The sequence below is a fragment of the Octopus sinensis genome, linkage group LG20 (assembly GCF_006345805.1).
Source record: "Octopus sinensis linkage group LG20, ASM634580v1, whole genome shotgun sequence".
Classification (NCBI taxonomy): Eukaryota; Metazoa; Mollusca; class Cephalopoda; order Octopoda; family Octopodidae; genus Octopus; species Octopus sinensis.
The window spans coordinates 13,604,948-13,619,351 of NC_043016.1; the positions used below are offsets into that span (position 1 = coordinate 13,604,948).

The 14,404-nt window shown below is 38.2% G+C and overlaps 2 protein-coding genes across 4 annotated transcripts in view; one reads left to right on the forward strand and one right to left on the reverse strand.

The window, feature by feature from the left end:
- LOC115222604 (NAD-dependent protein deacetylase sirtuin-2) overlaps window positions 1–989 on the reverse strand; it is a 49,369-nt gene extending 48,380 nt beyond the window's left edge. The window contains exon 1 of one of the 2 annotated variants that reach the window (XM_029792905.2): window positions 834–989. In XM_029792905.2, the coding sequence (XP_029648765.1) occupies window positions 834–852 (19 nt within the window). In that variant the 5' untranslated portion in view covers window positions 853–989. The remainder of the gene's footprint in view (window positions 1–833) is intronic. The other variant, XM_029792902.2, reaches the window with a different exon arrangement.
- A 12,838-nt stretch (window positions 990–13,827) lies between these two features.
- LOC115222551 (putative oxidoreductase GLYR1) overlaps window positions 13,828–14,404 on the forward strand; it is a 64,422-nt gene continuing 63,845 nt past the window's right edge. The window contains exons 1-2 of one of the 2 annotated variants that reach the window (XM_029792816.2): window positions 13,828–14,124; window positions 14,244–14,280. In XM_029792816.2, the coding sequence (XP_029648676.1) occupies window positions 14,090–14,124; window positions 14,244–14,280 (72 nt within the window). In that variant the 5' untranslated portion in view covers window positions 13,828–14,089. The remainder of the gene's footprint in view (window positions 14,125–14,243; window positions 14,281–14,404) is intronic. The other variant, XM_029792815.2, reaches the window with a different exon arrangement.

Genomic DNA, 14,404 nt, shown 5'->3' on the forward strand with positions numbered 1-14,404 from the left:
GACAACCTAAGCATACAAGAATTAATGTGCATGTATATATATTTGACGATGCGTTGTTTCAGGTCAACTTCACTGGGAAATGAAAAAATATTTATAATTTAGAATAAGGAAAATGAATATTAAATAGACGACCGACCCAAGTCCTCAGATTTGAAAATAAAGGCTATTATCGGTTAATGGACCTCAGTATATGACTGATACATATTCCATCAATCGAAGGGGGTCGGAAAACAAAGCAGAAATACTCAAGTCTTGTATAAATACTGTAATGATTCTGCCATATAGGAAAGCAGACATCACATTTTGATTTGATTTCAAACCATGATGCCACAGGTTGCTCCGCCCCTTTCCCGGCGTGGAGAAATTTAAATGGATAACTTGAGTATAGTGGGGACTGTTGGAACGATCATACTCGTATCTCTTCGACGAGCTTCTTCCTTATCACTAGAGCTGCTAGAAATAGCAGCCAAATCTCACTCAGATCACATCCTACGATCTTATATAAAAAGATACATTGGATAATGTAGTCCTACACAGTCTGAAAAAAGACTCGATTGTCATGTTTCGAATGCTTTTAATTAGAAATCTGCTTGAATAAGGTTGATCTAGGGATAAGAAACATTAAGTAGCCTTCTGGATATTTATATGTCAAACTACAACTATGGCATATCCTGTGCTACAAGTATGACGTTCTTTGTTACAAATGATCGCAAATGAACAATGCTTTAAATATATACACAGATAAAGACAGTTTATTTTTTAAAACAAATATACTGAAAATCGCTGCACAAACAATGCTGATTTATAATAAAAAAAAAAGAAGGTGTACCTACTTGTACTTTCTCCAGACATCTTGAAATGTGTAAACAGATGGGAAGATTGTCTTGGAAGAACAGTTACCTCCCTTGATAGCAGACACTCCTGCAACCTGACGAACTTTGCTCTTTAATTTGATGCTAAGGTCAAAGTTCACGATCGCTTGAGTCCCGGACTCGATTTCGGTTCTCTGTCGAAATGATTTTTATCGATATCGAAAATGATATTAAAATTATTATTTTTTTTTAAATCATGAACTTCTTAATATCACATTTTTCAGACATCATACCTACTACTATGTTAGAAATCACTGTTTTTCCTACATTCATAATTTTATCAAGTCCAAATTTGGCATTGGGTTTCCAGCCACTTCCGGTGAATTTCAAGGAGTTGGAAGCATCGCAGAGTCTACGTGACGGGTGGAAAATACAGGGGTACCAAAAGCCCTTCAACGACAGCAGTCGTTATTTCCAGATGTCAACTTTCGTAATTAGTGTTACAATTTTAATGATACAATACTCGAAATGCAAACAAAACTGTAATTTCTTTGACTGGGGAAAATTTTTAGCTGGAGCTCCGAAGAGCTTCTGGTAAAATACTTTCAGTGATTTCTTAATACTACAAATGTTTGTTCCGAGGTGACTATAGGCATAACTACAAATATTTCTCCCCACTGAATTTGTTGCCTCATAATTTCCAGAAAAATGAATACTTTTTAACGAAACTTTAAACAAATAATCGCTCAGATCCTGTAGATTGAATGTATCGAAAGATTTGTTGGAAAATTTTTTCCCCGAGGGGTTGGGATGAGGAGTTTCGGAAAATTCACACCACCCGACATTTTTTCCCTCGTAACTTTCGGGGAAATGGGTATTTTTTAATGAAATTTTATCCAAATACCTTTCAAACGGTGTAGATTACGATTACAAAGAAATTTGTTAGCAAAATGTTTTAGAAAGGGGCGGAGCAGGAGTTTCTGATAAACAGTTTCGGATCAGGCGGCCCACATAAGTTAGAATTTCTCCATTTTGACCAAGATTTTTTCAATTATTTTTTTATTGGCAGTTTTCGGATGATGGATAATGTAGTCCTACACAGTCTGAAATTAAAATTATTTTAATATCATTTTCGCGAAAAATAGAAAAAATTTTGAAAAAATTTTTTTTTCACTCTCACCAACCCATTCCGGACCGATTTGGGCCAATTTTTTTTCCACTGTGCACTTAAAACCCATAAGGGAAACATTTTCGATTTTTAAAAAATTGTTAATAATTTCAGAAGAAAATGTGTAATTTAAGGGACATCTGGCTGTTATTTCTAGCACATCCCAAGACCTCCCTCCTACTTTCTTTCTCACTCACATCTATTGACGTTTTTCAATATTTTTCTTCCCATAAACACATTTTATGGAATGATGATGTGAAAGTAACACACGTGTATAGCATTGCTGGGATATAAGCAAAGTGAAAATAAGAATGGTAATTTAAATTTTTACTCGCACCCCAACCAAGAGAGGCCGTGTGTGTATGTGTGTGTGTGTGTGTGTGTGTGTGTGTGTGTGTGTGTGCGCGCGTGTAAGAAAACATTTTCTAACAGAAAATTATGCTATCAAAATAAATCATCATGGCTCTTTTACATACCTGTTATTAAAATCATTCTGGATATGTATGTATGTATGCATACATACAATCATCATCATCATCATTATCGTTTAACGCCCGCTTTCCATGCTGGCATGGGTTGCACGATTTGACTCAGGTCTGGCGAACCAGATGACTGCACCAGGCAGAGTTTCTACAGCTGGATGCCCTTCCTAACGCCAACCACTCCGAGAGTGTAGTGGGTGCTTTTACGTGCCATTGGCACGAGGGCCAGTCAGGCAGTAATGGCAACAGCCACGCTCAAATGGTGTTTTTATGTGCCACCTGCACAGGAGCCAGTCCAGCGGTACTGGTAATGACCTCGCTCAAATGTTTTTTCACGTGCCACCAGCACAAGTGCCAGTAAGGCAATGCTGGTAACGACCACGCTCGAATGGAACTTTTAACTTGCCATTGGCACGGAGACCAGCTTGTTGGTCTGGCCCTGATCTCACTCATATGGTACTCTTAGCACTCCACTAGCATGGATGCCAGTCATCGAATTTGATTTCGATTATCATCATCATCGTTTTACGTCCATGTTACATACTGGGTGGGTTGGATGGGTCCAAGGACTGCTTCATGCTCCAGACTCTGCTTTAATAAGCACTTTTTTTTTTGCTTTTTCTTTGTACCACCCGCACAAATGAGGTCAAGCAGCTCACAAAACTATGAACCTGAAGGGGAGGGACTTATGCTAGGATATGATGTCCGAAAGTATGAGAAAAGGCAGCTCAGATGATTTCTTGTTATATAGGCCCTACATGGCCACTCACATTTAGAAAAGGTGATAATAGTCAGGTGAAGCTATAAAGAGGTAATGACATGTCCAGGTGACTCCTCAGGTACAAGGTACATAGAAGTGAATTAGCACATAGGATATGTGGGTGGGCTTTGCAAGAGCAAATTGGGGGATCAAGAGATGGAATTGGAGAGTGGAAAGGAGATAGGCAACAATTGTAAAGATTGGGTGGGTTTGAAGGGTGGATGTAGGGAATTGTGGATAAGAAGATGAGAATGACTATTGTTCTGAAAGTTACAGGGATACAAAAAAGAACAAGGTGTGAGTGGAGGGAGCAAGGGGACAGTAATCAGTTTGTAGGAGGAGGACAAGTGAGAGATGACTTGTGCAAGAGAGGGAGGCAGGAGCCGTGCATAAGGAGAAATAATTCTGTGGTTCAGTGGAAACAGGGATTATTGTAATGTGTAGGTGGAGAAAACAGTATTAATGGATGAAGAATGGTTTGTAAATGAAATGGATCCAAGTAGCAAGAAAAATATAATGGTATTAAGAGATATGAGGAAATTGGGAGAGATGCCTATTTGTGCATATCTGTATACACATAGTGCTTCCAGAATCCGTTTCGCAGGCATAGGTGGTTCTTCTTGGGAACTGCATATTGCCAATTATCCCACTTCTTTGTCATTGCCATGACGCTTGGGGTCCTAAGATCAGCCTTCACCAATTCATCCCATATCTTCCTAGGTCTCCCTCTTTTGCAATGTTCATCCACGTTAAGTCATCAGCACTTCTTTATACAGCTGTCCTCATCCATACATATCACATGTCCATGCCATACTTCTTTCTTGAACTCAACATCCAATCCCTCATTAACAGTTTTTCACTCGCCACCTTCATACTAATTCTTTCATGCACACTTACATTGCACGTCCAGTGGAGTATGCTAACTTCATTTCTTTCTAGTCTATACATTTAGGGCTTATGTCTCACTATCATGCACCCTTGCAGTTCTAACACAATCTGCCTTTCATTCTGAAGGAAAAAACCCTTGTTGCCAACTATGGTAGTAACTCATTGACCTTTCTCCAATCCATTCTTACTCTGGCTGCTCTACTTTCAAAGCAACCACTTACCTTGCTAATTATGTCTCCTAAGTAACAAAAAATATCAACTACTTCTAATAAACCATCAAGACGTACAAGAGTCTATTTTGAGTGTGTTCATAGTACATACTGCTCCAGTGCATCTACTATATATGAAGCTTATGTTATCTGCTCACCTGCATATGGTGTATCCATACCTTACTTTGGTACAGCATATGGAGTTTATACCTACTCTTTCTTCATATCGACCATAGTCATTTCCTTGAAGATACCAGAGTCCTGTCTTCTTTCTTACTTGCCTTTGTCATTTGCTAAGTTTACCTTAAGATCTCTCGATTTTAAGGTTAGCTTCTATGCCTGAAATTTCTTCTCTAATTCTCCTAAAGATTCAGCTATGCGCACGAGATCATCAGGATATAAGAGTTCACATGGGTAGCCAATCTTGAACTTCTCAGTGATGGCCTGTAAGATAATGATAAATAGAAGGAGACAGAGGACTCCAATCCTCAGACTAAATTCTTCATTGACGTCATTGTTAACTCTCACTTTACTTATTGCATCTTTGTTCATGGCTTATACAGCTCTCACAAGCCATTTGTCAATGTCTAGTTATGTTAATTAGACCAAGATTACTATATGTAATAATACACACACATATACATATATATATATCTTTATATATATATATATATACTACACTCACGGAGTGGTTGGCGTTAGGAAGGGCATCCAGCCGTAGAAACACTGCCAGATCTGACTGGGCCTGATGAAGCCTTCCAGCTTCACAGACCCCAGTTGAACCGTCCAACCCATGCTAGCATGGAGAACGGACGTTAAACGATGATGATGATGATGATGATGATATATATATATATACGGCAAAATGTCTGTCTGTGTGTGTGTCCTTTATACAAATCCACAATTTTTCAGTTAGAGGGCTCACACTTTCTTTGTCGGCCCGAGGCTATAGCCCAAGGTGCCACGCAGTGGGACTGAACCAGCAACCATGTGGTTGGGAAGCAAGCTTCTTACCAGACAACCTGTATATATATAGAGGTGAGTTCAATTAGAGGTTATGAAACCCTTCTAAGGGATACTTGTATCCAATGAATTTACTGGTGTCTTACCTGTATGTGATTATGAGTATTAGTATTAATCTTCATAAATGATAGGTAAGGAAAGGAATAAACTGAAGTTTATCAATATTTAAAGAAAAATAATAAAATGGAGATAAAATTGAGAATTGATAAGCATCAATTATTATTTATTGATTATAAAAAGACAAAATCTCATCTGACAGCTGTTTCTGTTGGCACTATTGTCAGGCTTAACTACTACAATAATAACAATAATAATTATTATTATCATTGTAAGTAATTAATTATTGATCGTGGCCATTGCCAGCTTCATCTGGTCTCCGTGCCGGTGGCACATAAAAAGCACCATCCAGTCATGGCCGTTTGCCAGCCTCATCTGGCACCTGTGCCGGTGGCACATAAAAAGCACCCACTACACTCACGGAGTGGTTGGCGTTAGGAAGGGCATCCAGCTGTAGAAACACTGCCAGATCAGACTGGAGCCTGGTGCAGCCTCCTGGCTTCACAGATCCCAGTTAAACCGTCCAACCCATGCTAGCATGGAAAACGGACGTTAAATAATGATGATGATGATGAATTTAACTAGTGGAACTTCATAAGAGCAGAAAAGAAAGAGAAAGCAAGAAACTAAGGATATATCAATTCATGTTACATGCTGTTCCACTGGGAACCTTTCAACCGACTAAAGTTTAGAAATAGTATTGGAATAGTTATAATACTTAAACTATTTCAATTCTATTACTAAATTTTAGTCGGTCGAAAGGAGAGCATGTAACATGAATTGATATATCCTTATTTTCTTGATTTCTGTTTTTCTTATCTTTTTCTTTACTTTTCTGCTCTGATGAAATTCCACTATTTAAATTGCCATAATTAATTACTCACAATGATAATTACTATTTTTATTGTAGTCGTTAAGCCTGAGAATAGCGCCAACAGAAACAGCTGTCAGATGAGAATTTGTCTTTTTATAATCAATAAATGATAATTGATGTGTATCAATCATCAATTTTATCTCCATTTTCTGTTTTCCTTTTATATATATACATACAATCATACATGTGCTTTCAAGCTGACATGGGTTGGATGGTTTGACAGAATCTGGTAAGCCATAGGGGTACAGCATGGTCTACTGCTTTGGCTTGGTCTCTCTACAACTGGACTCCCTTCTACAGCTTGATGTTCTTGCCAACTACTTTACAGAGTGTACCAAGTTCTTTTTCATAGCACCAGCACTAGTGAGTTCACCAAGTAACTTGCAAGGCAAGACCTCTCAACTGAGTGGAGTATAGTACGGAGGGAGGTGAAAGTATGATAAAAGAACTGGTATCTTGCTGAAGAGGAGATACATGGAAAGAGATGGTGAGGGTGTACCCTTGAGGTAAAAGTTGAATATAAAAGAGACTATAGGGACAAAGAAATGGAAAGTGTAGGTAAGTTCGTGAGAGCATGTAAAATGTGTGACGGATGGTTAGAGATGAGGACTGATGTGGACACAGTGGAGGAGGGGAATAAAGGTATTAAGAGAAGGTCAGGGTTAAAAAAAGTGTGCTACAGTGTTTACATTCCTTGTTGAAATTATGACTGGTCACTTTGCACTTTGAAAACTAGTGGAATCAAAGATTCACTTACTTGTAAAACAGGTAAGGGTTAGCATGAGGGGGGCATTGGACCTTAAAATGCTTCTTCAAATGAATACCACTCAATCATTCTAATATGGGAAAATGGATGTTAAACAAACAATAGAGTGCCAACAGTTCTTGCTCAAAAGTACTGAAGTTTCTTTCAGGTGTTAAGATGCTTGAGAAGAATGAAAACTAATACCATTATTACGTGATCTTTTACTTCAATCAATAGACCGAAAGCTGTACAGGGGCTGAGATGAGCCAGCATAGAAGTTTTAGCTAAGACATTAGTTTCAAGAGAGTAAGTTATGTATCATCAGGGTAATAGTTCTTTTGTGCTTTATTCTAGAGCAATGGTTTCCATGAACCTCTTTGACTCCTGTTGTACTCCTTTTGATTCCTTATAGCCACTTGATGTTTTAAAAAAATCCTACCATATTTTTGTAATCAAATATTATGAGGTATTGTATAAAAAAAATTATTAAAATATTTCAAATATTGTGGTAGTATAAGCGATTTATTGCACTCAAAATTTTTAACAGTAAAATCTTATATGGACCCTGATTGTAAACTGGTGTTCTTAAGGATATCTGTGAGGAGGTTGAAGAAAGTTTGCACATTGAGAACTAAAACAACAATAAAAAATTGCTCAGGGTGAGAAGCTCCTTTAATTCCTTCAATGAATTAGGAACAGGAAAATCTTGGAGATAGATTTAACATTTAGTTGAGTGGGTGAATTCCATGTCCGTTAATGAAATGTCCCAGGAAGTATAAAGAAGTGACTCTTGAACATATTACAGTTATGTAGTTAGTGGTGACACCATATCGAAAAAGACAATTGGGAAAGAGGGGGGGAGATAATTTTTATATTCCTCTGGATGTGCTCGTAACAATAGATTATCAATTTGGGGACAAATGAAAATATTGATGAAGTGGTAGAATGTTGATGCAGTGTTTTTCAAACAGAACAACATTCAAAGAAACTCAGACTTCAGTTCTGTGAATCATCATCATCATCATCATCATCGTTTAACGTCCGTTCTCCATGCTAGCATGGGTTGGATGGTTCGACCGGGGATCTAGGAAGCCAGAAGGCTGCACCAGGCTCCAGTCTTATCTGGCAATGTTTCTACAGCTGGATGCCCTTCCTAATGCCAACCACTCCGTGAGTGTAGTGGGTGCTTTTTACGTGCCACCAGCACAGGTGCCAGGCGAGGCTGGCATCGGCCACGGTCGGATTGGTGCATTTTACATGCCACCGGCACGGATGCCAGTCAAGGCGGCACTGGCTTCGGCCACGATTTGGATGGTGCTTTTTACGTGCCACCGGCACGGAAGCCAGTCGAGGCGAGAGAGGAAGAGAAATCCTATAAATGGAACTGGATTGGATTGCCTATAATAGCATCAAATTATTCTCTCAACCAACCACAGTCTGATGTGGATGCTGGGTCATTTGATTTTGAGATCAAACTGAGATATACAGTGCTTATTAAATTTAGTGCAGGGGTTAAGTGTCTGATAGTAACCACAAGGTTGTCAGTCACCTGTAGTTTTTTTAGGGCCCCTATGAAAGGGGTGATGACCAATTTTTCTCAGATGAGCAAACAATAATAATTTCCAGTATATGATCAAATTCTGCTTTAGCAATCTTAAATCAATCAAAAGCAAAATGCCATGGTTCGGTAAAGACTAATGATCCATCAGTGATGTGGTTAGTAACAGAGTGACTTGCAGCTTGGTTGTTGTTTTTTAACACAAGGTAGGTAATGCTAGTGTACTTGTAAAGAATATCATTGTATTGGCTTGAAGAAGTGTTCAAGAAGATGGGATTGACAGAACAAGCCTGCATAGCAACACCACACACAAGACTGGTGGCAGACTCAACCAGGCGGTTGCATCTAATATCAACTAAAAGGTTGAAATGATGCAAAAAAAAAAATTTGAATACTCTTTTGCAGACAGATAATGCATAAGCAGTTTCTCGTTGAAAGTATGAATTGGGAAATGGTTTATATATCTAGTAAAAGAATAGATGTGAGTTTCTTGTTATCTGGCACTAGAGGAAATGGTTGGATGTTCACCTTTGCTGTAGTGTCCACAGGAAAACAAGTACTGATAAATTGCTTGATGACAAAAAGAGGTTAATTAAGTTTGGAAATGCCACTTAAATCACCACCTTAACGTTCCACTGGCACCAGTGCCAATAAGGTAGTACTGTCATCAGCCACTTCAGCGATTTTGGTTTTTTACACTTGCTGCAATAGGTCTTCGTAAGCAAAGTTCATTGTCCAATGAATGTGGGGTCCTCGTAAGTAGGTGGTGCTCCAGCATGGCCGCACTCAAATGACTGAAACAAGTAAAAGAATAAAAGAGTTAAAAGAAGCATGATGCCATGTAAGATCATTGAAAAAAATTGCCTATGTTTGTAAATTGAGGTTCCATATTCTTGGCTGGACTTTCTGTTATAATTTTCCTAGATTATTTGTAGACAATTTGCAGATACAAAAGCTGCCAGTTGAAAGCTCTGCATATTGGACACTTGCAGGTTTATGGGGTCATCAAGAGTGAATGCATGCCATTTTGGGGCCTTCTTTTCAACGGCATTATTGCACACTGGTACTCCCTCACTGAGATGGAGCCCTGCTTGCTAGATCAACTAGATTTCACTCAATATTCTGCTAGCCATTGCTCATTATCTCTTTTTAATCAAATCCAATGACTTGTCTTATCCACTGTGGCCTGGGTATCACTTATAATGGTATTTGCTTTACGATGAGTTAGGCTTAGCAACAACAACCATCACCTCACACTCTTTCCAATGAATTTTCAATGTCTGACTTCATTATTTTACATTAATATATTCAGACAAATGTCCTCATTTTGGTTGCAATAGTTACAACATTTTGACAGTTGAACCATCTACCCTTTCTCATGTTGTATTTGATAATAATCTCACAATTTCAAACTGAAACCTTTGCTAAATCCTTGGAAGCAAATTATTCTCATTCTGTTGTCCATAGAATGGAATATTCTCCCATTTGTAAAGCTGCTTGCTTATTCCATTTGAACCAGAGTGTACATAGATTTGCTGATCCAAGGATTGAACTCGTATATACCAAGGAAACTGCAACACTTAATACTTGATGTTTAATCAATTCATTACCTCATTGTCCCATAGGATAATTAGGTAATAGGGAAAAAAACTTGATTCTAAGCTCCCAGTTTCCCCAAATAGAATTTTCACATACCCTCAAAAGAGGACGTAGAGGTACCCTTTGTCAGTACGTAGCATACTAATATGCTCTGTAACATGAATTAAGGTCAAGGGTAAGGCTACAGCTTATGTACCACATGCCTGTCAGTTTCCACTTTTTTTTTTGTAGTGTGTGGGTGTTAATTCTTTAAGCAGGCTAAATGTCAACCCAAAGGATTACACAGTAGGATATGAGCAGAAGCTCACAGTTGGACACATTGTTACAGAGGTTGATGCTTGGCTTGTTGTTGCCTTTGCAGCACAACATAGACAGGTCTCAAAAGCAGGAAAGACCTATAAAATGTGGTCATATGGAATACGCATGGGCAACTACTTTCTCATGACTCCAAAAACCATATAGCTCTTCTGAAATTGTACCTTTATAGTAAAAGTGACGAAGAGATCAATCAGACTAATGGTCCAGAGCAGAAGGCCCAGTTTCCATTCATGTGGCAGTGATTGTCACTTAATGGTCCTCAATCCAGAAGATGGGTTGCAGACAGCATTTATTATATATATATTATCATCATCATCGTTTAATGTCCACCTTCCATGCTGGCATAATGTTGTAACAGTTCTGTATGTTGGTCAGAAACATCACCTGTTTGATTCGCAGTTCTCACTTGCAACAAAGCTGTGTGGTTTATTTCTTCATGAGGTTACTAGGAAGGTAATGGATGCTGTGTTATAGATGTATTGGTGATTGGCATAAATGTAGCAAGTCTTGCTGGCCATTCTCCATGACAACACCTTTGCAATCATGTTTAAAAGGTATGGCTTGTACACCATTTGTTTTGGGGTGTACAACCTACTCCACCCCCAGTCTTCTATTGCTAAATCCCATGCCCTTTTCTTTTCCTTTGTTTCCTTGGTGAGATAGTTATGGGTTTTACTTTTATACTTTTTAATGTGTTTTACATTCTTTTCTTCCTGTAAAAATACTTTGTTGATTAATAGTTGTTTGAAAAGAAAAAAAATAATATAAAACAACTGCTTCAAGTTATTGTACTAAGATTAGTAGAGGTTCTTTGTCATTTGTGGTAGGCTGCCATGGTCAGTTATATAGTACTGTTATATGGCCAAAGGAAGAAGGAGAGATAAAAAGAGTAATAGACGTTGTTGAGTAGAAAGGGTGGTGACAGCTGTGAGTAAAGAGAGGGAGACACATCTTCTCTCTCTGACAGTGAAGAAAAAAGGCAGGGAAGAAATAAGGCCAAATGCTGAGTAAAAGAGAGAAGTATGTTAACTGAGCTAAATGCTGTATAAAAGGGAGAAATAACCTCTACTAAAGGTGCCAAATAAAAGAGGAAGAATTCTATTTGGGTTTCTGTATTTATAATAATTTCCTAGTTAAAAAGTAGGTTAGTAGAACAAAAAATTTCTTGTTGGTTAGCTAGCCTGAACTGTTGGTGATCTGAATTCTTTTCTTTCTTTTACTTGTTTCAGTCATTTGACTGTAGCCATGCTGGAGCACCACCTTTAGTTGAGCATATCGACCCCAGGACTTATTCTTTGTAAGCCTAGTACTTATTCTATCGGTCTCTTTTGCCGAACCGCTAAGTTACAGGGACATAAACACACCAGCATCAGTTGTCAAGCGATGTTGGAGAGACTAACAAAGGCACACAAACATAAATACATATATATATACGACGGGTTTCTTTCAGTTTCCGTCTACCAAATCCACTCACAGGGCTTTGGTCGGTCCGAGGCGATAGTAGAAGACACTTGCCCAAGTGGGACTGAACCCAGAACCATGTGGTTGGTTAGCAAGCTACTTACCACACAGCCACTCCTGCGCCTATGAATGGTCAAGAAATTAACAGAGGACTTGTAAATTTCCAAGGTGTTTGTTAACGAAACAAAGAAAATAAGCAAGCAGAAACAGCTGGGTTCTGGTTTCGATTCCTGGTTGAAAATCCAAGAACAGTCATTTCAATGTTCATACGCGTGTGATTTGTAAACCTTCAGTATGACATATCATGATAGTTGAAAACAAGTATCATTGTCATACAAGTGAGGGGGTTAGTTTCAGTCTTCTGTGAGAAACGCGTGAGAAGATATATTGCTTAGAAAACAGGTGAGGTTTGTCGACAGGATGGGCACCCGGCCATAGAAAATCTTCTACAACAAACTCCTTATCCGTGTAAGCAGGGGAAAATGAAAAGTGGACGTTAAAAATGATGAGTGAATGTGTGCAAATTGATAATATATAACATCAGATTTAGATAAAACATGAAATAAGTGTGCGTAAACTAATGATATGTTTGTAAAGTTGTGGTTTCAAATATAGACAGGAAGCCCCGGAATTTTAACGAAAGATGGGGTCGGACAATGTTTGTTTTTATGGAGAGTTTTAGGACTAAGGCAAAGTGATATTAACTGAGATTTGAATGAGAGTCTCTATTGTAGTATCTCTGTATAAAGTGGAGGCGCAATGGCCCAGTGGTTAGGGCAGCGGACTCGCGGTCATACGATCGCGGTTTCGATTCCCAGACCGGGCGTTGTGAGTGTTTATTGAGCGAAAACACCTAAAGCTCCACGAGGCTCCGGCAGGGGGTGGTGGCGGTCCCTGCTGTACTCTTTCACCACAACTTTCTCTCACTCTTACTTCCTGTTTCTGTTCCACCTGTATTTCAAGGGGCCGGCCTTGTCACTCTCTGTGTCACGCTGAATATCCCCGAGAACTACATTAAGGGTACACGTGTCTGTGGAGTGCTCAGCCACTTACACGTTAATTTCACGAGCAGGCTGTTCCGTTGATTCGGATCAACCGGTACCCTCATCGTCGTAACCGACGGAGTGCTTCCATCTCTGTATAAATAAATTTAGAGACGAGATAAATGTAAACGAATGAAGTTCATGCATAGAGTAACAGCAGCCTAAGTGCCCTCAGTGAGAAACGGACTTTAGCGACATGTATATAGATATATATTGTTTTAGAGAAAGCAATATTATATTTCGTGAGTGTAAGACAGCAATTCATAAGATTGTAACGAACCAAGGTAGAAATATTGGTATCATTTGCATATCTAGGTGGACGTATTCAAAAGGCGCTCCACCCCTTCCTTCTCCGAAATTTTATTTTCGGTTTCTTTTTTCAATAAAGCAGATTAAATTTTGCATTAAAAATTAAAAACAAAATCAGTTTTTAAAATTTCAATTTTACCGCCTTCCAACCAAATTTTGCTTTTCACATTTTTCGAATTTTTTTAAATATTATAATTCTATTTAAAAGCCCGAAGATTACGATTCTGAAAAAAATTGTTTTCGAAATTTCAATTTTATTAATTATACTAATTGCTTACGATAATTTTCCCCGCTTGTATTTTGTGAACATAATCCGAAAGAATAGAGTTTGTTAAAGAGAGAATCATTAATATTTCTAATGAATAAAGTTAGAATCGAAAAACTTTTTTATTTTTTCGAGTATTTATTTACGAATACCGATTTAGATATAAACTTTAGATATATAAAAAAAAAGTACAAAACTGTTTTAAGTTACAAATCCCATAAATAATTTTATGCGATCGTTCGGATGACATAAAATGTTTTGTAACCGAAAAAGTTAAGAATTCTTTCTGAAGATTTTATTTGGAAAAGAGTTAAATGGCAATGCTGCTCAAAGAACGATATTATTAAGTGGATGAGTATATGGTATATGGCAAACACGGCCAGAGAGTGTGTGATGATGATGAAGTATGAAGTGGAGAGAAGGACTTGGAGCAGCAAAAGAAAAGGCGGAAAAAGATATTTAAAAGACTCAGAGCTGTGCTATCCCACAATTCAATCGTTTACATGTGAACGCTAAAAATGGCGTCGAAATTCAAGGTTGGAGATCTTGTATGGTACGTTTATTAATTGCCTTTTAGCCTCGCTGTTCCTCAACCGATTTACCATTTTATTAAACGGGTCTGTTTTTACGATTCTACATTAACTGATCGTTTTTTTTTTTTTTTCGATGCAGGGCGAAAATGAAAGGTTTCTGCGCCTGGCCCGCCAAGGTAAGTTGTAGTATTATGTTGCATTTCCAGTCGATGGCTGGAGAACGTGGTGGCTTTATTGTTTCTCGTTGAAAAAGCGCCAATATCTTCATGCTGATTGCATCCACGATAATCAAACCACCAA